Source organism: Anabrus simplex, chromosome 1 (genome assembly GCF_040414725.1).
Source record: "Anabrus simplex isolate iqAnaSimp1 chromosome 1, ASM4041472v1, whole genome shotgun sequence".
Taxonomy (NCBI): Eukaryota; Metazoa; Arthropoda; class Insecta; order Orthoptera; family Tettigoniidae; genus Anabrus; species Anabrus simplex.
In genome coordinates, this window is record NC_090265.1 from 224646523 (window position 1) to 224671559 (window position 25037).

General features: G+C 40.6%; 2 protein-coding genes across 2 annotated transcripts in view; one reads left to right on the forward strand and one right to left on the reverse strand.

The window, feature by feature from the left end:
• Positions 1-23339, reverse strand: part of LOC136861679 (solute carrier organic anion transporter family member 74D) — a 287694-nt gene extending 264355 nt beyond the window's left edge. The window contains exon 1 of the mRNA XM_068230942.1: positions 23223-23339. Within this exon, the coding sequence (XP_068087043.1) occupies positions 23223-23246 (24 nt within the window). The 5' untranslated portion in view covers positions 23247-23339. The remainder of the gene's footprint in view (positions 1-23222) is intronic.
• Positions 23340-23876: 537 nt separating this feature from the next.
• LOC137503375 (gastrula zinc finger protein XlCGF26.1-like) overlaps positions 23877-25037 on the forward strand; it is an 83993-nt gene continuing 82832 nt past the window's right edge. Inside the window, exon 1 of the mRNA XM_068230958.1 lies at positions 23877-24084. The gene's annotated coding sequence lies outside the window, so the exon portion shown is untranslated. The remainder of the gene's footprint in view (positions 24085-25037) is intronic.

Below are 25037 nucleotides of genomic sequence, written 5' to 3' on the forward strand. Positions count from 1 at the left end.
CGTTGAAATGAAATGTCGCATGGTTTTTAGTGCCGGGATATTCCAGGACGGGTTCGGCTCGCCAGGTGCAGGTCTTTCTATTTGACGCCCGGAGGCGACCTGAATTAACCAATTAAGTTTAAAATTCCCGACCAGGCCGGGAATCGAACCCGGGACCGTCTGAACCGAAGGCCAGTACGCTGACCGTTCAGCCAACGAGTCGGACTGTGTTCACGTTAATTTACTGCAACTTACTAATTAATAACAGCAGCTACACTTAAAGAAACATATTAATATACATTTGTCGAATCAACGCTTCCCTTTTCTTAATATTTATTGACGCAGATGAACATTGTCCACCTCTGTGGTGTAGTGAATTTGAATTTGAATGAATTTATTGAACTGAACATAACAGGCTTTCGCCCAGTTACAATGTTCCAATAAAATACACTCACAGACTATAGCTAGACACTAACTACTTACTACTTAACTACTTCTAAATCTACTTTGTAGCATCTTGCACATGGGCGGATCGCCAGCTCCACATGTAACACACCACTGTGGTGTAGTGGTTAGTGTGATTAGCTGCCACCCCCGGAGGCCCGGGTTTGATACCCGGCTCTACCACGAAATTTGAAAATTGGTACGAGGGCTGGAACGGGGTTCACTCAGCCTCGGGAGGTCAACTGAGTAGAGGTGCGTTCGATTCCCACCTCAGCCATCCTGGAAGTGGTTTTCCGTGGTTTCCCCACCTCTCCTCCAGGCAAATACCGGGATGGTACCTAACTTAAGGTCACGGCCGCTTCCTTACCTCTTCCTTGTCTATCCCTTCCAATCTTCCCATCCCCCCGCAAGGCCCCTGTTCAACATAGTAGGTGAGGCAGCCTGGGCGAGGTACTGGTCCTCCTCCCCAGTTGTATCTCCCGACCGAAGGTCTGAAGCTCCAGGACACTGCCCTTGAGGCGGTAGAGGTGGGATCCCTCGCTGAGTCCGAGGGAAAAACCGACCCTGGGGGGTAAGCAGATTAGGAAAGAAAGAAAGAAAGAAAGAAAGAAAGAAAGAAGGAAGAAGAACATTACAGGCTTTCGGCGCCAATACATGTTCCCGTTACAAAGAAGAAAAATGTAAAAGAAAAAGAAACAGAAAAATGAACAAGATCTACCATGTGGACGCTCACACGGGCGGAAAACCGGGCCACATGCAAGCGCCACCCTTATAACTACCTTGTTCCCGTTACAATAACAAAATAAAAATTAACTAACGTAAGTCTATTATGTGAACGCTCACATGGGCGGAAAACCGGCCCACATGCAAGCGCCACCCTTATAAGTACCTTAGTGACCGGCCGTGCCGTCCCCCCTTAGTGAGGAAAGAAAAAAGGAGCCAACCTCCTTGGGACGACAGCTCCGGTCCTCTACACAGTTGACAAAGCTATATCCTCACAATTCCGTTTACTGGAAACCAGCACCACATGCGACCCGTCTCCCTCTCGACCTCCCTCTATTCACCTTTGAGAACAACATTTGGGATAGGCCCGCCCTATCCCTCCCTCTTGTGTCATTCCCTCCCTTCCTCTTCCTACAAGAAAAAATAAAATAAAAATATACAAAGTCTACTATGTGGACGCTCGCATAGGGGAAACCAAGCCTCATGTAAGCGCCACTCTTATGCCTAACTTATTCTAAACTCCTTTACCTTAACTCTTACACACACTTATTTACTCAAGACTTGCCCTATTATATTCAATCCTCTTAAAATCAACATTTTGTTCTCAGCAGAACACTGTTTTCTAGCTCCGCTTACTTAGCATTCTGTTATCTGAAACGCATGTGCCTTCATTCATATTACCTAATCGCCTTATTCACCTACTGACTTAGCAGTCATTAATATTACTTGTGCACTAACCTACTTCCAAATACATTCCAGATTACTTGTGAGTCAACAGTTCAGTCATGATTTTCCCGATCTAACTTCCTTACAACTTCTTCTTTATCTGTTTACCCTCCAGGGTCGATTTTCCCTCGGACTGAGGGAGGGATCCCAGCTCTACTGCCTCAAGGGCAGAGTCCTGGAGCTTCAGACTCCGGGTCGGGGGATACAACTGGGAGGATGACCAGTACCTCGCTCAGGCGGCTTCACCCGCTATGCTGAACAGAGGCCTTGCGGGGGGATGGGAAGATTGGAAGGAATAGACAAGGAAGAGGGAAGGAAGCGGCCGTGGCCTTAAGTTAGGTACAATCCCGGCATTTGGCTGGAGGAGAAGTGGGACACCACGGGAAACCACTTCAACGATGGCTGAGGTGGGAATCGAACCGACCTCTACTCAGTTTCCGCCCGGGGCTGAGTGGACCCCGTTCCAGCCCTCGTACCACTTTTCAAATTTCGTGGCAGAGCCGGGAATCGAACCCGCGCCTCCGGGGGTGGCAGCTAACCACACTAACCACTACAACGCAGAGACGGACTTCCTTACAACTACTATATAAATTACGTGACCATGTCTTGCCATCTCATTATAAACATGACCTATCTTTTTCACTTGCACCTTCCAAATTACAATATCTTGCCATTTCCCTACTCTTCTTTACACTTCACACAACTTTCGCATTCACCATGTAACTCCACGTTTTACAATCAGATATAACATAACCTACTAACTTTTTGTCTTTATCTTAGCTATCTTTCACTCACTCTTCCAATACATTTGTAACCATACTTTTCCTACTTAATCACACTAATCAACTCTAAACGTTCAAATCCTTATATCAAAAACTTTTGCTTATCTCATTTTATACCCTTAGCTCTTTGAACTTTCTTTCAACTTTGTTTCACAAACTCTCCTTACCGCACATAAGTACCTGTATAATTCTCCTTCTTTCTCCCATTCTTTGATAATCCACCCTACGATTTTTTGCTCATCCCCTTTTTCTAATAATTCCCGAATATTGGCATTTAAAAGTTTATTTCTTACCTTTTCCGTATCTTTACAATTACCTATTAAGCGTAGATCATTGCTTGATATCCCACATAATACGCATAATGTCTTATCTTTACCCTTTGTCCATTCCTTATTCTTGTATAGCCCATCAGCCACCACAGTAATCCTCCTCTGTATAATCTATCTACATTCGTAATATTTAACCATGTCACTTAAAAACACTAAGCGATCCTCTGTTCCTGTACTCTTCTATCAATTTCTGCCTTTGGATATCTATAATCCTCCTCGAAAGCACTCCCTTACTTCTAGCTTCTTTCTTCATCCAAACCTCTTCCCACATGTACCCCAATCCCACCCTCTCCAAGTATAGTTTAATTTTTTTTAGCCAGCGCCCATATACATACTTTTGTTTTGTTGTTCGTACGCAGCATGGAGTACAATCTCTTCTTTCCCTCTTTTCAACCCCATCCAGTATTTGACTACTCTTTTCATACACTCAACCTCTATTTCTTCTTCGCACATTAATTCTAACCCAGCATTGGCTGTGCACCGAGGGAGCACTGCCTTACCAAATTTACAAATAAATTTGTCTTATGTATACTGTCTTTTCCTCCAGCCCCGATATTTCCGCCCCATAGATTATCCTACCGAATACTACTGATCTTAAGACTAACCTAAAGGTTTTATAGCTAATTCCCGGAAATTTAGCCACTAAAATTTTGACTGAGGCTAGAGCTGTTATCCCCTTACTCCTTGCTCTTTTAATTTGATCCTCCCATGTCCCTCTTCTGTTTAATATCACTCCTAGATATCCAACTTATTTACTCTTTCCAACCTCTCTCCCTGTACCATCCAAATCATTCCTTTTCTTTTTACCTTTACGTTTCTGCGTTACTAACACTTTAGATTTGTTCCCGTTAACTTTCAGGACCCATTCCTTTGCATATTCTGACACTGCTTTTAAACTTTGTTGCATCACACCTGCAGTTATGTTAGCAAATCCTCATCGTCTGCAAAAATCAGTCCCGGTATCCCCAACCCATTAAGCACCGGTGCCGCCCATTTATTCCCGCCGTGTCCGTCCAAAATGTCATTAATAAATAAAATAAACAATATCGGGGATAATTTACATCCTTGTTTTGAACCCATCTTACACTCTATTGGCCTACTCAACCTGTATTCCTCCAGCTTAACACAGCCCCTGACCTCCTTATATATCGCCTCCACTGCACGTATCATCTTCCCCGGAACGCCCAATCCACCCAAATTTTCTACTAACGCACTTCTCTTTACCTTATCAAACGCTTTTTCTAAATCAATTGCCGCCACAAACACTTTGCCCCTTCCCACACTCACGTATTTCTCTAAAATCGTTTTCACTATCATTATATTGTCTACCGCTCTTTTTTTTCCTTTTCTAAAGCCCCCTTGGTAAGCTGACAAAACCGAGTTCTTTTCCGCCCAGTCACTTAATCCGTTAGCTAAAATTCCTGTATAAATTTTACTTTAGAGAATCTAACAGAGATATACCCCTATAATTATTTGTGTTTTTTACCTTTCTTCTTGTACAGTGGACATACAGTCCCTGTTTCCCATTCTTTAGAGTACTTATCCCCATCAAAAATCTTGTTAAATAATTTCACTATGCCCTCTATCATCACCCCAATGTTTCTTGATTCTTTCCAAAACCTATTGTTAATACCATTGCATCCTCCCGCAGACATACCCCTGATTTTATCTATCACTCCCATGGCTTCTTTTGAAATTTCTTCGTCCAGTTCGAATATTGCTACCACCTATCTCTCTAGATAACTTCTTCCCCTTCTCTCTATACCATTCCTCCCCCCGAGTAATTCACTAAAATAGTTCACCCACTGCTCATCCTCAATACTTGGTTTCTCAAATCTCCTTCCACCCTTGATTATTTTTATTCTCTTCTAAATTTTTCCATTTTATTCATCCTACACTCTTTATTTATCGCTTCCGTTCGTTCTTTCATCCATGACTTTTTCCTCTCACTGATTTTCCTTTTGTAGTCTTCCCTTAAATTACAGAAAACTTCTCTCTCTGTACACACCCTTTTTTCTATAATCTCTTAACGCACCCACAACCCTATTTCGCATTTTCTTACACTCCTTACTGTACCAGCCTTCCCCCTCTCTCTTTTTTCTCCTCCTGCTTCTGTCAATCTGTGCTATCCTCTTGATTGTGTGCAAAATCAGTTCCAAAGCTCTATCTGTGTTGTCTTCCTCCAATGCAACCTCTCATCCATTCCTTACTATTTGTAACTCTTCTTTTAATATCGTATCCAATTCCCTTTCTGTTTTCTCTGTCCATTTATATTTAATATACCCACTCCCTAGTTCAGCATTCTTCTTAATCTCTCTATTCTTGTGCCTCCCTTCCCTCCTTTTTAACAACACCCACACTGGAAAATGCTGTGATTCAATCCTGTCTCCTACCTCCATCCTTAAAATTTCCTCCAACATATCTTCTGTGCTTGTTACTATGTCAATCACGCTTCCTCCCTGTTCTGTAACATAAGTCAGTTTCCCAATCCTGTCGCCGTCCTTCAATCCATTTAGAATATATAAATTTCCCGCTGCACACATTTTTCAGAATTTGTCTCCATAACTATTTATGCCTTTATCTTCACGTCTTCTACTTTTCCTTATTACCCCTCCTTCTTCTCTACTGTACACTGGGCTATGTTCCCGTAATTTCGCATTCCAGTCTCCAAATAACAACATACCATCTTCTTCTGCAAACTTCTCTCTTCTCATACTAATATCCACCAATAACTTTTCAAAAATGTTTAGATGTGTATAACGAACTTCTAGGGTGGCAATACGCAAATGCTAAATTTACCTTCTTAACTCTTCCTACATCCTTCCCCATATTAAATCTAATCCAGATCACTTCTTGCATCTGTCTCAATATCCGCTACTAGTCCACTAATTTCATCCTTTATTAGAACCACTATTCCTCCTGGGTTTCTTCCCTTATTCCTCTCCTTTCTTTTGTATTTATATTTTTATATTTAACCACAAACCCTACCCATGTGTTCTCCTTCCCTATTTCAAGCCATGTTTCCAAGAGTGCCACAATATCGTAACTTTCCACTATTTCCTTAACCTTTTTATTACCTAATTTACCTACTAGCCCTTCAATATTCACAAATCCTATTTTCCATTTTTGTTATAAATTACCCTCCCCCCTTCCCGATTACCTCCTATATTCTTACTTCTTGTTACCATAGCCCTCTCACTCTCTGACTCCATTTCTCCTTTTCTTAACGTTTTTTTGTCGTTCTCTTCCCTCATTATCCTCCAAACCTTTATACCTTTTACCCCACAAATCTTTTAGACTCATACTTCTTCCTTTGTTCATAGCTCCTTTTCCTTTCTGTTCGTCACGCATCTCACCACCTTTATTGTTCCTTGTCCACTGCACTCTGCTCTTAACGATTCTTGAGACTCTCCCTCGCTCACCACTTCCCGACTCACTTCTTCCACATCCGCACTGAGCTGCCCACTTCCTCCAGAGTTGCTCTCCTCACTTACCTCCACTCGATCCATAATTCGTTCTGCGAGCTTCCTTCCACCTTGCATTGCCATCACTTCCACCTCCGTTCTGTCCTGATCGTCCATCGCTTTCAATTTTGTCACAGACCTAAACCATTTTCCATTCGACACCACTAGCCGCTGTCCCCTTATGTGTGCCTTCAGCCCTTGTTGTCTCGCCCTCCAAAGATGCCTCTTCAAAGTTTTCATATTTTCACTTCCTTCTTTACCCATATCTCCCTTTTCCCAGAATTTCTGTCCTTGTAAGTTGTTGGCGTTTCCCAACACTATTTCTGCCATTAAAGTAGACGATAATTTTGCTCTTATTTTACCCACTCTTTCCACATCGCCTATATATACTTCACTAAAATTTATTTTCATCTTGTTCTGTATGACCTCCACCACCTTACAAATTGTGTTCAGTTTGCCTTCCTTCTCATCTTCCTGAACACCATATACAAATATGGATTTCTTCATCCTCTCCTGGTTGCACACTTCTGCTTCCTTCTTCATCTTCAGCACCTCCTCTTCTAGATATTTTATTTTCCCTCTTAACAGCTCTACTTCTTTCTCATTACTACACGTTCTGTTCATCGATTCTTCTGTCTTTGCCTCCAGTCATTTCTTCATATTCTCTATCTCCTTTGATTGCTCTTTCATCATATCCTTTATTTCTTTCATCTGATCCCAAGGGCAACTTTTTTGTATGACTTCACTCACTAAATCCTTGAATGCTGCCAAATCTTCCCAGCTGAAGTTGCCACTGGTATTCGGGCCGGGATTTATTTCCACTCCGAATGACCAGAAGCACAGCTGTCACTGCTGCTACTAGTACCACCTCACCCACTTTTCCCAGCTCTTCTTTTTTCTCCAAACCATTCTTGGAATTCTTCCCCTGCTTCCACTGCCACCTCCCAATCGCTGCCCGGCACTATTCCACTCACACCATACTTCACGGCACGCACTACACAACACGTACATTTTCACCGCTTGCTCAAGCTAGACTGCGCCTTTTAATAAAAATCTTCGTAACATGTGAGCACCAGGGCACCAGCTGCATCTAGCATACCGGGCGAGTTGGTCGTGCGGTTTGGGGCCTGCAGCTGAGAGCTTGTATCCGGGAGATAGTGGGTTCGAGCCCCACTGTCGGCATACCAGAAAATGTTTTTCCGTGGTTTCCAATTTTCACACCAGGAAAATGCTTTGGGTGTACCTTAACTTAGCCACAGCTGCTTCCTTGCCATTCCTAGGCGTTTTCTATCATATCGTCGCCATAAGACCTATCTGTGTCGGTGCGACGTAAAGCAAATTCTAAAAATATAAAAAATGAACGGAGCATTGCTTGTAGCAGACTCTCCCTTCCGAACTACAAACCGCTGTGGGTGCGGGTGGTAGTATAACACCCACGGTATCCCCTGCTTTCGTAAGAGGTGACTAAATGGGGCCCAGGGACTCTCAACTTGTGAGCGAGGGTTGGTGACTACGAAGCCCTCAGCCGAGTCCTGGCACTGATTCCATTTACTTGTACCAGGCTCCTCACTTTCATCTATCTATCCAACCTCCCTTGGTCAACGCTTGCTCTTTTCTGAACCCGTCGTTATTAGGTTGCGAAGCCTAGGAAGTCTTTCATATTCACGCCCTTCGTGGCTTGTCTTCCTTTTGACCGATTCCTTAAATTTTCAAAATGTCCGATTGCTTCCATTTTATCTCTCTGGTTAATGTTATATAGAGGATGGTTGCCTAGTTGTACTTCCTGTCAAATCAATAATCACCACCACCACCGAACGACAATGAACTAATGTTTTCTTCTGAGCTGGACTGTAAAATATTTTCGACTACGGTAATTGTCTTCCTTTCATTGCCGTTCCTTTCTTCTAATCGAAATAATCATTCTTCAAGAAGTCAGAATCTTTCCTCCGTTTTCAGCAGTGGACTGTCCCGTCCGTTAAAACAGCAATAACCACCATTAGGTTATCTAAGGTTACCACATATCTGCATCATGAAATCAGGACGCCGGGCTGAGTGGCTCAGACGGTTAAGGCACTGGCCTTCTAACCCCAACTTGGCATGTTCGATCCTCGCTCAGTCCGGTGGTATTTGAAGGTGCTCAAATACGACAGCCTCGTGTCGGTAGATTTACTGGCACGTAAAAGAATTCCTGCGGGACTAAATTCCGGCACTTCGGCGTCTCCGAAGACCTTAAAAAGTAGTTAGTGGGACGTAAAACAAATATTATTATTATTATTATTATTATTATTATTATTAAAATCAGGACGACATTGCACTTTTCAGTAATGAATCAGGATATCGGTCAAGCGAAGAGAGAGTGGATAAAGAGAGGCAAGAAAGAATACATGTTTACTGATATATATATACATAGGCTACATAACCATGTAAGGTAACTTACAAATTGATACGCTGCACTTTGACAGTGGTTACTGGTAATTTTTCTGATGAATGAATCTTCCGTAGGACATCCTTTACATCACGAAACATTTTATGAAAATCGACGAATGTGTAATCAAAGTTGACTTTATTGATTAAGGTTGCTGTTTGTACTGAGAGATTGGTTTTGTCACTTGTCCATAAACTATTCATGAGCGGAAATACTCTTTCCGTTGGGCGTTGGTCCCGGATAAACAAAGAAGACATGCAATCAGTATAAGAATATTTGAATATAGTACTTTTTGACATTAATATGGGAAATTATTTCCAACCAGCATTCATCTGTCGAAGTTCTATAAGAACTCAAGTTTGCTAACATATCTGATGTCACATAGTGTTTAGCATGTACATATTTGTCATATAAAGCAGTCTCATCTATTGTCATTGAAGGCACAACTTTTCGTATGAAAGCATCTTTCTATTTCTTCCTCAAGTGTAATTCAACTAAAATATTTCATATTTTCAAAGGGTAGAACCCATCAATTTAAATATTCTATTATACTTTGGTAAAGTTCATGGATATATTGTTAAAATTTTGAAACGTATGGTGCAAATCTCTCTCGTTCGAGTTTCAAGAAGTATCGTTCTAACTGCTGACGTAATAAAACAGTCCTTACCCTTAGAAGTCAGATTTATTTTTAAGATAAAATTCACCTCAAACTTGCGATTATTATTTGCCCTCTATCTTTTCAACCACTGAGTGAAAAGTTGATGCCTGGTTGTGAATGACGTAGAGCCACGCTTTTGGCAAGGGATTTAAAAAAGCTTTATGGCAAATTGACGTTTGTCTTGAGACGCAAAAAATAGAGGTAAAAACACAGCCAGAAGACGTTCAGTGGCAGGGAATAAAGCAAACCACTTTGTTTTGCTGTAACCTAAAATTTGTTTATTTATTTATATTCGTGATTCATACATTTACAAACCTATTTGAGGCTTTCAACCCTGACAGTGTATAAGTAAAAATATAAATATATTTTTGACAACATGCTTTCGATATCAACAGGACGAGCATCAGCAGCTGTCTGATTAGTGTTTGGAATGATTTGAGCAGAACATCGAACCTCAACTAAATTATATCCCAAATTCTCTTTTAGTTTTATGAAAACATTGTTAACGCCTTGTATATAGACACCAGGAGGCGGTCCACTGGTCTATTGAGTCATAACAGGGAAGAACATATATGAATGAGAATAGTGACTCACTGAGATGCACAAATGCGTGACAGGTGAGCGACAGAACTCGGGGAATTACTTTAATGCAAGTGCTGCCTCATTAATACGACATTTGAACACTGTACACTGAAAACGGGGACAATGTTGTGACCTAACGTATATAAAAAAGTCTGGAGAATTTTTAAGAAAAGGATTGTCCCGACTAAATTAGAACGTCTGTTAGCCTTCAAGTTGCCCACTTATCGACTTTGTGTAAAAAAAAGTCTGTCATAAGGAAGTTGAAACGCAGAAGTGGTGTTTGAAGTAACTTACAATACCGTACTTGTATTAAACTTAATGTGCAGAACTTCTGCTATTCATAATGGATATTTTAGGGTGTTCACGAACAATACGTTCTTATTCCTAATATATGTTTTCATTTTTGCTCATTTCAATCGTTACTTTCCTCAGTTGAATTCAGTAACGGCTGGTGGCTCTCGACTCTGGGGATTCAATACTGGAAATCAAAACACAGCTTATGGATCTCCTCGAGAAAGCTATAAAACTACATTATAAATCATACAACAATAATTTCAATAAATTATGTACTCCTCTATGCAGACTTCTTTTACATGAAGTCCACACTTCTCTCTTTCATTGCAGCAAATTTGTCTATGACAGATTCATTAAACTCTCCATACCCCTAATTCTTCTCAATCGTGAGCATCGCATTCCTCACTCACTGAACTACATAAAAAAGTCTTTATCCTCTTCAACGTTGAAAAACAACGTTCACCTTCCGATGTTTTCATCGGTACTGTTATGATGAGTTTCTGTAATTTTATTATTTCACTAGATGTGGTCCCTAGGTTATTTTGAAGCAAAAATTAAAGAAGTTGTACAACTCCGTACACAGATCGAAAAATCTACTCTCATATACAGAATTACCAGTACCATTTTAAGTTTATTTTGCTCAATAAAAGAATAAACTTCACACACTTTCCAATTAATTGAAGGAACAAGAATCCACCTGATCGATACTTTCACTTTTATTTAGCCTTAGGCTATTTCAATAGACATTAGATTAAAGGTTCAGAACATGTTTCGAATGCGTTGCATTCATCATCAGCTGCTTGCATTTGGCAAAAGTAAAAATTGGCTAAAAACAGTCTCACTATTTTCTTAAAACCTTAAAAACAAGTGTTAGTAGTGCGTGTGTGAATGGATGGGGGGGAAGAGGGGGGGGATGCATTGAAGGCGTTTGTTAGTTAAACTAAGACTTATTATTAAAAATCTTAATGTTAAAAACACTGATGGACTAAAATGCAGTTCACTATGAGTCTTGTGAATTTTCCATGAGTTCGTTGGTTACTGAAGAACTTGTATGCACTATGTGAAGTATTTCTGTTGAACTATTAGTAAAAAGTTTCCTTGAGAAGGCATCCGGTGTTTTCACGTCTCTTATCTCCTGTTGAGTGGAGAGGTGTGGCTTGTTTCGAATATGAAGTTTGCTAATTTGTAGTTTGTATGAAAACAGTTGGATCGTCTGTATCACGATCTGTAACTGGCAGGAAAAATGCGGCTGTTAGTTGGAGTTTGAAAGACGTAACGGATAATAAGTCTTTAAATGTAGGAAAGTATAAAAGTATGAACTTACCCTTGTCTTGCGTGTTAGTTTAACTTCCCGTGCTGCGGGAGTGGGTTTAATCCGGCTGCCTTCAGCCTTGTATTGTAACTGTGTGCTGTAGTTCGTGAGTTAGCCTGGTTAGGAGGGAGGGGAAATGCGGACGCGTCGTCATTTGCTATATCGGGCGGGGAGGAGGTTACTGCTTGTGACGTATCGGCCTTGTGATTGCTTGAAGTATGCGCTGGGCGTGTTTGCTTCCTTCGTAATAACTCAATGTATCTCAGTATGCATTCAAATAAGGGGTTCCTCTGTTCGTTTACTTCATTCAAATTCTTGTCCTTATTAAATGACTTGTCTAGAAGGATATGAATATTTTCCAGACTGTTCATTAACCTTCCCTTGTTTAGCGTATTGAGAATTACTAGGTCTTGTTTAATGTCTGTGAATCTATGGCCTGTTTCACTCATGTGTACTCCCATTGCTGAGAATCTTTTATGTTTCTCCGCGTTGACGTGTTCTAAGTACCTTATTGTGAAGTTACGTCCAGATTGCCCTATGTATGTGGCCTTGCACTGATTGCATGTCAGTTTATAAACACCTGAATCCTGGAACCGCTCCTCGCTATTTTGATTGACCATATTGTGGTTGAAAAAATTTTTGTCTTGTATTATTAGTCGTCGAGAACGCTATTTTTATGTCATGCTTCTTGAATAAATTGGTAATTGCATAAATGTTGGGATTGTTAAAGGTGAACCTTACGTACTTTTTTGTTTGCTCTGATTGTTTTGTTAAGTTTGTTTGTAGTTTATGCTTGCGTTTGGCAATTAATCCGTTAATGGTTTTTAAGTTAAAACCATTAATAAGGGCCTGCTGTCGAATGAAGGCTAATTCTTTATTTCTCTCTTTGTTGTTTAACGGGATTTCAAAAGCTCTGTTGATAAAACTGTGATACGCTGATTTTTTGTGTGAATCGGGGTGTAGGGAGTTACTATGAATGGTTGTTGGGGTGAATGTAGGTTTTCTATAAATACTAAAGTGAAATTCGTTGTCTTTTTTAGTTGTGGTCACGTCTAAAAAATTAATCGAACCATTTTCTTCTTCTTCGACCGTAAACTGTATATTGGGGTCTAAGGTGTTCAACATGTGTAAAATGCTAGAACTGTCATTATGATCCTTGTCAATTATGGCGTACGTATCATCAACGTAGCGTACCCATAAATCAAGTCCTTGGATATGGTCTATAATGTAGGAATGTTCCAAGTAATCCAAGTAAATGTTTGCTAGTATGCCCGAGGCTGGAGCGCCCATGGGGAGGCCATCCTGCCGATAAATCTTACCGTTAAACATAAAATAGTTCTGACTAAGGACGAATTCAAGGATAACCATAAATTCTTCTATTTCGGGTATGCTTACCTTTTTGTGTTCTAATAGGTTGGTTTTTATGATTTTAATAGCCTTCTCTATGGGGATATTGGTGTACATATCTTTTATATCGAAGGAACATACTGTGTGAGAGGATTTGAGTTTGAAGTCCTTAATTCTCTTGCAGAAATCGCTAGAATTTTTTACGGCTGTGTTGGCGTAGTAGACGTAATTTTGTGTTAAAAATCTATGAATGTATTGCGATGTTTTGTATGTAGGGCTCTTACGAAAGTTGATTATCGGTCTAATAGGTATGTCTTTTTTATGCAATTTGGGCAAAGCTCTTGCAGTAGGGAGTCCTGGGTTCATATTAATCAGCTTTTGTGATTCCTGCTCACTAAGAAGAAAGGCATTTTGTTTGAGTATACTTTTCAAGTTTCTCTGAATCTTTAGGGTGGGATCTTTACTCACTATTTTAAACTTGTTGTTATTAAAAAAGGTTTCGGTTTTCTCAATGTAATCGGATTTGTTCAGAATAACTATTGATTCTCCCTTATCTGCCTTGGTTACGACTACGTCGCTTTGCTTGATTTTCCGTTGTAATTCGTTATTTGCTCGAGTGTTATGGATGTTATTCTTAAAACCGTTTATGAGGGACGGAATTTTTCTCTTAGCCTCATATCTCAAATCGTTCTGTATTTCAAATGGAAGGGTCTGAATGGCTGCTTCGGTTTCTGCTAAGGTAAGGGTTAACTCCTTACTTCTATTAGTAGCCTGCCAATTATATTTCGGGCCTTTACTCAAAATTTGCAATTCCTGTTCTGTAAAAACAGTTTTTGATAAATTTTCGACAGCAGGTGGGTGTGTGATTTGTCTAGTTGCTGATTTAAACTTTAACTCGTTCCCCTTCTTCGAACGATCTTCTTTTAGATTATCTAACTTATTATTTAAAGTGACCTGTTTCTTATCCATTAACTTTTCTATTTTATTTCTGCTAAATATGAGGAAAGAATTCCATTCTAACGGTAAAAGGGTGGTTGCCGCATTGAGATGAGTGGTGTATAGTTCGTGATTAAGAAATTGTTTCTTTTTATACATGAATTTAATTTCCCTCTTTAACCAGGTTCGATTGACCATTTTTTGGGTTGCTGAGTGGTATTCTGAATGCAATTTTTTCTTTTGAGTTCCTTTTAGAAATTTAGGTATTAGGTCATTTTTAAGGCATTCTTTAAGAAAAACTATGTCTTTGCTGATTTTCGCTATTTTTACCTTTAACTTTAAGTAGGTGTTCGCAATATTTCCTGCCTGGTTGGCGTTCGTGTTACATACTATCCACTTCATATCCGTATCGACTATAAGATCCAATTAATTGAAGGAACAAGAATCCACCTGATCGATACTTTCACTTTTATTTAGCCTTAGGCTATTTCAATAGACATTAGATTAAAGGTTCAGAACATGTTTCGAATGCGTTGCATTCATCATCAGCTGCTTGCATTTGGCAAAAGTAAAAATTGGCTAAAAACAGTCTCACTATTTTCTTAAAACCTTAAAAACAAGTGTTAGTAGTGCGTGTGTGAATGGATGGGGGGGAAGAGGGGGGGGATGCATTGAAGGCGTTTGTTAGTTAAACTAAGACTTATTATTAAAAATCTTAATGTTAAAAACACTGATGGACTAAAATGCAGTTCACTATGAGTCTTGTGAATTTTCCATGAGTTCGTTGATTACTGAAGAACTTGTATGCACTATGTGAAGTATTTCTGTTGAGCTATTAGTAAAAAGTTTCCTTGAGAAGGCATCCGGTGTTTTCACGTCTCTTATCTCCTGTTGAGTGGAGAGGTGTGGCTTGTTTCGAATATGAAGTTTGCTAATTTGTAGTTTGTATGAAAACAGTTGGATCGTCTGTATCACGATCTGTAACTGGCAGGAAAAATGCGGCTGTTAGTTGGAGTTTGAAAGACGTAACGGATAATAAGTCTTTAAATGTAGGAAAGTATAAAAGTATGAACTTACCCTTGTCTTGCGTGTTAGTTTAACTTCCCGTGCTGCGGGAGTGGGTTTAATCCGGCTGCCTTCAGCCTTGTATTGTAACTGTGTGCTGTAGTTCGTGAGTTAGCCTGGTTAGGAGGGAGGGGAAATGCGGACGCGTCGTCATTTGCTATATCGGGCGGGGAGGAGGTTACTGCTTGTGACGTATCGGCCTTGTGATTGCTTGAAGTATGCGCTGGGCGTGTTTGCTTCCTTCGTAATAACTCAATGTATCTCAGTATGCATTCAAATAAGGGGTTCCTCTGTTCGTTTACTTCATTCAAATTCTTGTCCTTATTAAATGACTTGTCTAGAAGGATATGAATATTTTCCAGACTGTTCATTAACCTTCCCTTGTTTAGCGTATTGAGAATTACTAGGTCTTGTTTAATGTCTGTGAATCTATGGCCTGTTTCACTCATGTGTACTCCCATTGCTGAGAATCTTTTATGTTTCTCCGCGTTGACGTGTTCTAAGTACCTTATTGTGAAGTTACGTCCAGATTGCCCTATGTATGTGGCCTTGCACTGATTGCATGTCAGTTTATAAACACCTGAATCCTGGAACCGCTCCTCGCTATTTTGATTGACCATATTGTGGTTGAAAAATCCGATTACATTGAGAAAACCGAAACCTTTTTTAATAACAACAAGTTTAAAATAGTGAGTAAAGATCCCACCCTAAAGATTCAGAGAAACTTGAAAAGTATACTCAAACAAAATGCCTTTCTTCTTAGTGAGCAGGAATCACAAAAGCTGATTAATATGAACCCAGGACTCCCTACTGCAAGAGCTTTGCCCAAATTGCATAAAAAAGACATACCTATTAGACCGATAATCAACTTTCGTAAGAGCCCTACATACAAAACATCGCAATACATTCATAGATTTTTAACACAAAATTACGTCTACTACGCCAACACAGCCGTAAAAAATTCTAGCGATTTCTGCAAGAGAATTAAGGACTTCAAACTCAAATCCTCTCACACAGTATGTTCCTTCGATATAAAAGATATGTACACCAATATCCCCATAGAGAAGGCTATTAAAATCATAAAAACCAACCTATTAGAACACAAAAAGGTAAGCATACCCGAAATAGAAGAATTTATGGTTATCCTTGAATTCGTCCTTAGTCAGAACTATTTTATGTTTAACGGTAAGATTTATCGGCAGGATGGCCTCCCCATGGGCGCTCCAGCCTCGGGCATACTAGCAAACATTTACTTGGATTACTTGGAACATTCCTACATTATAGACCATATCCAAGGACTTGATTTATGGGTACGCTACGTTGATGATACGTACGCCATAATTGACAAGGATCATAATGACAGTTCTAGCATTTTACACATGTTGAACACCTTAGACCCCAATATACAGTTTACGGTCGAAGAAGAAGAAAATGGTTCGATTAATTTTTTAGACGTGACCACAACTAAAAAAGACAACGAATTTCACTTTAGTATTTATAGAAAACCTACATTCACCCCAACAACCATTCATAGTAACTCCCTACACCCCGATTCACACAAAAAATCAGCGTATCACAGTTTTATCAACAGAGCTTTTGAAATCCCGTTAAACAACAAAGAGAGAAATAAAGAATTAGCCTTCATTCGACAGCAGGCCCTTATTAATGGTTTTAACTTAAAAACCATTAACGGATTAATTGCCAAACGCAAGCATAAACTACAAACAAACTTAACAAAACAATCAGAGCAAACAAAAAAGTACGTAAGGTTCACCTTTAACAATCCCAACATTTATGCAATTACCAATTTATTCAAGAAGCATGACATAAAAATAGCGTTCTCGACGACTAATAATACAAGACAAAAATTTTTTCAACCACAATATGGTCAATCAAAATAGCGAGGAGCGGTTCCAGGATTCAGGTGTTTATAAACTGACATGCAATCAGTGCAAGGCCACATACATAGGGCAATCTGGACGTAACTTCACAATAAGGTACTTAGAACACGTCAACGCGGAGAAACATAAAAGATTCTCAGCAATGGGAGTACACATGAGTGAAACAGGCCATAGATTCACAGACATTAAACAAGACCTAGTAATTCTCAATACGCTAAACAAGGGAAGGTTAATGAACAGTCTGGAAAATATTCATATCCTTCTAGACAAGTCATTTAATAAGGACAAGAATTTGAATGAAGTAAACGAACAGAGGAACCCCTTATTTGAATGCATACTGAGATACATTGAGTTATTACGAAGGAAGCAAACACGCCCAGCGCATACTTCAAGCAATCACAAGGCCGATACGTCACAAGCAGTAACCTCCTCCCCGCCCGATATAGCAAATGACGACGCGTCCGCATTTCCCCTCCCTCCTAACCAGGCTAACTCACGAACTACAGCACACAGTTACAATACAAGGCTGAAGGCAGCCGGATTAAACCCACTCCCGCAGCACGGGAAGTTAAACTAACACGCAAGACAAGGGTAAGTTCATACTTTTATACTTTCCTACATTTAAAGACTTATTATCCGTTACGTCTTTCAAACTCCAACTAACAGCCGCATTTTTCCTGCCAGTTACAGATCGTGATACAGACGATCCAACTGTTTTCATACAAACTACAAATTAGCAAACTTCATATTCGAAACAAGCCACACCTCTCCACTCAACAGGAGATAAGAGACGTGAAAACACCGGATGCCTTCTCAAGGAAACTTTTTACTAATAGCTCAACAGAAATACTTCACATAGTGCATACAAGTTCTTCAGTAATCAACGAACTCATGGAAAATTCACAAGACTCATAGTGAACTGCATTTTAGTCCATCAGTGTTTTTAACATTAAGATTTTTAATAATAAGTCTTAGTTTAACTAACAAACGCCTTCAATGCATCCCCCCCCCTCTTCCCCCCCCCCCATCCATTCACACACGCACTACTAACACTTGTTTTTAAGGTTTTAAGAAAATAGTGAGACTGTTTTTAGCTAATTTTTACTTTTGCCAAATGCAAGCAGCTGATGATGAATGCAACGCATTCGAAACATGTTCTGAACCTTTAATCTAATGTCTATTGAAATAGCCTAAGGCTAAATAAAAGTGAAAGTATCGATCAGGTGGATTCTTGTTCCTTCAATTAATTGGATCTTATAGTCGATACGGATATGAAGTGGATAGTATGTAACTTCACACACTTTGTCAAGGTAACAAATGGTAACTGCCTTTCACACTTTCTGTACCCGGTATCTACATGCATTTAAAAATCAGTATTTAAATCATTAAATTATTTTATTTCGTCGTCTGAATATGCCCGTAATATTTTAATACGAATTATTTTAATTATTTCCTTTACGTACCGCTTTAGTTTAATATTCAGGAACCTCAGAACCTGTGCCAGACTCCTGATTTAAATCTGAAGTGTAGGAGAGAGAAGTGCATACATTCATCATCGCCATTTTCTTCTTATACACGAGAATAGAGGCGGAAAACTATCGATAGTGCTATCGATTTATCGATAGCGACCACTACCGTCATACATCGATAGTCAGTTGCCTATTATCGATAGTCAACGATAGTTTTTTTTTTTCTCATTGGCTTATTTTTCGCGCTAACAGAAATTGTACAGCTGTTTGCAGTTAACTGGCGTGGAGTTTGTCCCAATTCATAGGTATGCATTTAAGTATCTCTGCGTACCTGCGACTTCAGTGCCGGCAGAAAGACTGTTTAGCATTTTGGAAGGCCCAATTCTCCATTCAACCTAACCTTAGTTGAGTTGATGCCAATACGGGACAAAAAATGTGATTTATATGTTGTCAGAGACTGTATGTAGGCGAGAGAAGATAAGTCACACTTTTTAGATCAACGACCTCATGAAAGCAACTGAAAACTCTCCTGCCATCTGCTGGGAATGCTGCAAAACATTTTTCGAAAGATATTACAATACCCGCGAAATGTCCGGCCATCGCAAAATGAACACTGCAGCTGAACGAGAATTTCTCGGGCGATCACGTTATGGGCAAGTGCGTGCAGCCCGGGAATGTCTCGGACGTGCCACTCAAGAGATTGATGAGTAATTCCGATTTGAATTTCAGAAATTACATAGCATTAAATAGTTGTGCTTTCTACTGTTATTCTGTGGAATGTGTTCAATTCATGTTCAATTTTCGGGCATAATGATATGATTCGTTCCACGTTCTGAAAACTATCGATTACTATCGATAGTAGAGCTCATAAGATCGGAAAAATCGATGGCAATTACTTTCGATAGTTTTCCGCCTCTACACGAGAATATCCCGTGAAAATGTATTCATTTAAATTACTTAGCTCTTCTTTGGCTGTTAAGATAGCGGAACGTGAGCTTGCGTGTACCAACTGAACTCGTTGTTTTGGACAATACACGGTAGGGATAGTGGTTTCTTTTTCGGCACTACAAACAAGGCAATGTACACAATGTGGCTTTTTATTAACCTGTTTTATCTACTAAATATTATTGCCTCCGTAACACTTCGTTTATCTTTACTGCGTTAATGTCGTGGCATTATTATAACTATGTACGTCGTCTGTTGTTTAAAAACATTTTTTTTAGCAGTTGGTTTATCTGATCAAAACCAATAGCAGCCAGAAGGAACCTGGCATGGGGGTGACACTTCATAGGGAGCGTCCGAAGCAGTTCCGAGATGGGCCCCTCAATCTCCGCCAACTAGTGAAAACTAAAATTCTCTTTTACAGGGTTAATTTAGAAGGCAGTGGTTGGCATTACACATTCAGTTGCGCGGTACAACAAATTCAAAACACAACACCGTTATCGTTGCGCGCGAAGGGAACTTGTTCGTACGGTAAGTAATAGTGCTTGTTAGACGAAAATTTGTTGAGATTCTTTCATATTGAACGAGATTTTTGATCCAGTTTTTTGAGAGTATGGAGTGAAATTATAATTATACGCATTCTTGGTGTGAAGAAATAGTATTATGATCATGAACGCATTTCACATTGAACTACCTAGCTGTTGCGAGTAAACGTGCGTGTGATTGTGCTTCTTACCTGCTGTTTGGAATAAAATTCAAAATATAAACTATGTGCATTATGCTGTGTTTTACTTCTTTTCCTTCTCCTGTTTTCCATTCCCATAGATAAAACTCGTGGGAAGGGTTCAACGAACGAACGAACGAACGAGCGAAAGAATGACGTTATGTTAGATCGTGATTTAGGCAAATATGGGCGTTTTGGGGTTTTATATGAATTCCATTAACATTTTCAGTACTCACTACTCGTTATCCTATTCGTAGCAGATATCCCTCAACCCCCTGCTCCCATCCAGCTCCTACAGTTTGCAGATGATACAGCAATCCTGGCCCCCCTATACTCAATCCAAGCCATCAACCGAACCATCCAACCTTACCTCGACACCTTCCTCTCCTGGTGCGACCGGTGACACCTGAAAGTAAACCCCGATAAGACCCAAGCCATCCTCTTTCGCCGCAACCGCGGTAAATTCAGCACCACCCGCAATCCCAGCCACCTTAACCTCTATGTCCGGGACACACGCATCTGCACCCCAACCCACCCTAAAATACCTCGGCATCCTCTTTGACCAACACCTAACCTTCCGTCCCCACTTCCAACACCTCAAATCCAAGACAGCCAATCGTGCCCGACTGGTGCGGCGCCTAGCCGGCACACGGTGGGGTCTCAAATCCTCCCTCCTCCTCCACACATACAAATCCTTTGTCCGACCACCCATAACCTATGGACTCACCACCTGGGCAGCCATAGCCAAATCCAACCCTAACCTCTATCGCCCCCTCCTCTCCATAGAACGACGCATCGAACGCCACGCCCTCCGGCTCCCATTCCGCTATCCCACCTCGGACCTACACGACATCTTTCCCTTCCCAAATCTCGACTCATATGTCCTCAACCAATTTCAGCGCGCTTATCGACGAGCCCTGGACCGGGATCACCCCTTCCCAAACCACCTACTCAACGGCCCACCTCCCCTTTCCCCACACTTCATCCAGACACCTTAGCACCTTTACCGATTCCTACCCCCACCCTGAGGCGATGCCTCCAAGAGAACTGCGACGGCAACCACCACTCCACAACACCCACCCCACGCCCAATACCTCACCCGCACCCCTAATACCCCAGTCAGTCTATAAATCATATCGTAATGGCAATTCAATATCATGGTGAGCCCTCGTCGACGCCCTCCCCACTCCATAACCGACCAAATAAGGATGTCGACTGTACACACCTGTTGTATATAAGAACAACTATTTAACTGGAACATACTGTAAATAATCCAATTAACATTATTATTGTCATCTTGTCTCTTCTACATCATTTACTGTAAAACTCTAGTCAGCTCGGATGATTGTATTTACCGTAAATATGTCATTTATAACTATCTTGTTGGTGCAATATTGTTAATAGTCCAAATACAACATTTATCCTAACTTTTGTTGTAAAAACCCTTTCATCCCATCTCATTGCACATACCGGGTACTGTATTCATGTAAATATAACTATATAATTGGTATCACATTGTAAATAGTCCCATTACAAGATGGGTTCTACTCATATAATCTAAATTCCTAATACCTCTTCTCATTGTGCATACAGTATTCATGTAAGTATAACTATCAAGTTGTTGTCATATTTTAATATTCAACATCTGTGTTACATGTATGTGAAAACTTTTAGCTCACATCATTGTATATATACCATTACTCGAATTCACTAGTTGCAATCGTAATTTGTAAATAGTAATATGAAACGTTGCAAAAGTCTGACAGAATTGTAAAAGACCCAAGTTGTAAATAAAGCACACAGCCAGAGGAAAATCCCCCCCCCCCACCTCCTCCACCATGCCAAATCACCCTAACCCATCCTCCTACTCCGTTAAACCCACAAACCCCGCTGAATCTCCTGGCCAGAGAGAAGGCGTTACCTTCTAGGTGGCCCACGCCTCCCCCTCAGGGAGGGGAATGAAAACTTTCATTAGTTTGTAGTCAGTTAGTGGGGTCGGTAGATGCAGAATGGGTTGTTGTCCCATATGCTCTGTACTCTGACCGGCCAACCGAGCAGAGGAGAGGTGGTCACGGCTCTACCGTGGCTCTACGCCTCTGCATTCGGGAGACGGGCCTGAGGCACAGTGCTGCATTTCTCGCCTGGCCTCGCCCGTCGACTGTACTGAGAATGGTTTTCTATTCTCCTGCACTAAGGCGAATGCCGGGACAGTTCGTAGTATAGGCCACGGCCGACTACCCCCTCACCTTCTTCGCACATCTCCTTCACCGTAACAAATCTCCCGGCCTGAGAGACGGCGTCACCGTCTAAGAGGCCCGCCTTCCCATTCAGGGGAGGAATGAAAACGTTTAGTAGTAGTAGTCAGTTAGTGGTATTTTGCCAGATTATAAAATCGGTGCAGTCTTTAATTTCTGGGCTGTTTCCGCAACGGACTGCCGGAGAAAAATCCGAGGTGAAACGAATGGGTAGGCTCACGCGACGTTTAATTTCGAAACCAGATACAATACCGGAATTAGGCTACCTCGAAATGTTTCATTTCAATAGGTAAAACAGTTTTTAAATGAAAAAATGTTACTGGGTTGTAGTAATATTCCTGAAAATAGAAATGTAAAATGTTTGTTTTATTTATAATAATAAAATGTATTGTTGATGTATCTGGATTTGAAAATTAGCCTATAATCATGTTATATCAATGGTGAAAATTGTGCACCACTGAACTTTTAAACCACCAGCCGCCACTGCTCTCTAATGAAAAATTTACCCTTGAATATTTTAATGCACTCTAATGAATTATTCGTAACTATGGAGTAATCACGATGAGTACCGGTACACTTTAATATGATTTACATCCAGGCACGCAACATGAACAACACGGTCATGATAATTATGTCATATTAGTTTCAAAACTAAATTTCAGTGAAAACATCACTGCATTAACGTTTACTAATCAAACCAATAGAAAAATATAAATTGATGCTTCGCACATGCTGGTATTTACATTTGAACAAACCGAACCCGGCGCCTTTTTAGCTAATATCGATAGGTACCTGCATTAAGGCAAATACAGTAGAGACTGTATTTGATTAAGGTCTGATATATTGAAGATGGTCTTGCTCTTACCTCCTGCATCCTCCTGCCTTCCATTCAATACCACCTCTTCTGCCCTCTCAACACCCAACCGGCAATTTTAAGCACATCTGCGGGAGTGCAGTCTCATCAGATATGCTCCTCCGCATTTACTACCACTTTACTACTGTGTGCTGAGAACAGTTGTTTGGGCGCGTATTTCAAATGTATTCCCGGCCAGGGGAATCAATAAATAGAACAATGTATAAGAACAGAGAACGGAGGTTCATTGCTCCAATGCTCTATGAGAGAAACCGCCACTGGTTGAATTGTATTCCCCGTGAGCTTAATTCAATTTTGTCTGTAAATGTTCGCAACACTCGCAATTTCTTATCACTTTCACATACTTCCTGTTCCACCGTTGCCTGCATTTATTGCTAACTACGGTGTTTCAAATCTCTCCTGTGTGTAGCAGAATCCCAACACTTTTCTCTAAGTGGATTAAAACCCCTTCATACACGTTAAAATTCTGTCATATAAAAACTTTCCGCATCCCCGGCCCCTCTCCCTCAAAAAGTCGAAAGGAAATCTTCTCCGCGCGGAGCGCCTCTGTTAGTTTTTGTATGCGGCGGAAGCACGTGGCTGTGAATCACATCTGGCGCCAGTACAGTTGGGACATAGTTGTTGTTTGTAATATATTATTATATACGACATGCGTTCTGTATTAAATTGTACAGAATAGCAATAATATTTATTGCAGTATGTTTTCTTATATTTTATGGTACCGTACCGCAGATTTTGCTTATGTGATTACGTATATTAGAAATCTTCGGTAGGTATGTAAAGAATGGCACTCGCATTCCACTGAACTGTATTTCAGATGATTACGATACTTGAGAAGAACTTAGAATATTGGGTAAGTCGCTAACTATAAGGCTAATAATGTTGTCTGTTCGGTGCTTGATAAGATTTTATGGAATTTTGATATCGGAAATGTACGAAATTTCCACGAATTGTTCAGTCGTAGAGATTTAATTTGAAGTGGACACACTGTGTACGATTGTATAAAACTGTCCTTTTTTATAGGCCTATCGCTCATAGTCCACAGTACCTATGTAGGTAAATGAATGACATGTTGTCAAGTAAAATTATCTATCTTCAGCATTTCACCTAAGAGCTTTCAGCTTGTGATATACGGTACTGTAGGCTATCAAGAAACTAGGACGACTTTGTTTCCAGTGGCGTATCCTGGAATCTCCACTGAGGCATGCAACTAGTAACCATGCAGTTAACACAATGTATTAAGTAAATTTCAATTCTACTCACCCTAATTACATGTAGGTGAACTCGAGCCAAACAGTTTTACTGTAAGTTTCTGGATTGAACGTGCGTACACAATTCTTGTTTTCAATTTTTAAATTTACGAGGGTTCGCCTCTGTGGTGTAGTAGTTAATGTACTTAGCTGCCACCCCCGGAGGCCCGGGTTCGCTTCCCGGCTCTGCCACGAAATAGTAAAGTGGTACGAGGGCTGGAACGGGGTCCACTCAGCCTCGGGAGGTCAACTGAGTAGAGGTGGGTTCGATTCCCACCTCAGCCATCCTCGAAGTGGTTTTCCGTTGTTTCCCACTTCTCCTCCAGGCAAATACCGGGATGGTACCTAACTTCAGGCCACGGCCGCTTCCTTCCCTCTTCCTTGTGTATCCCTTCCAATCTTCCCATCCCCCGCAAGGCCCCTGTTCAGCATAGCAGGTGAGGCAGCCTGGGCGAGGTACTGGTCATCCTCCCCAGTTGTATCCCCCGACCCAGAGTCTGAAGCTCCAGGACACTGCCCTTGAGGCGGTAGAGGAGGGATCCCTCGCTGAGTCCGA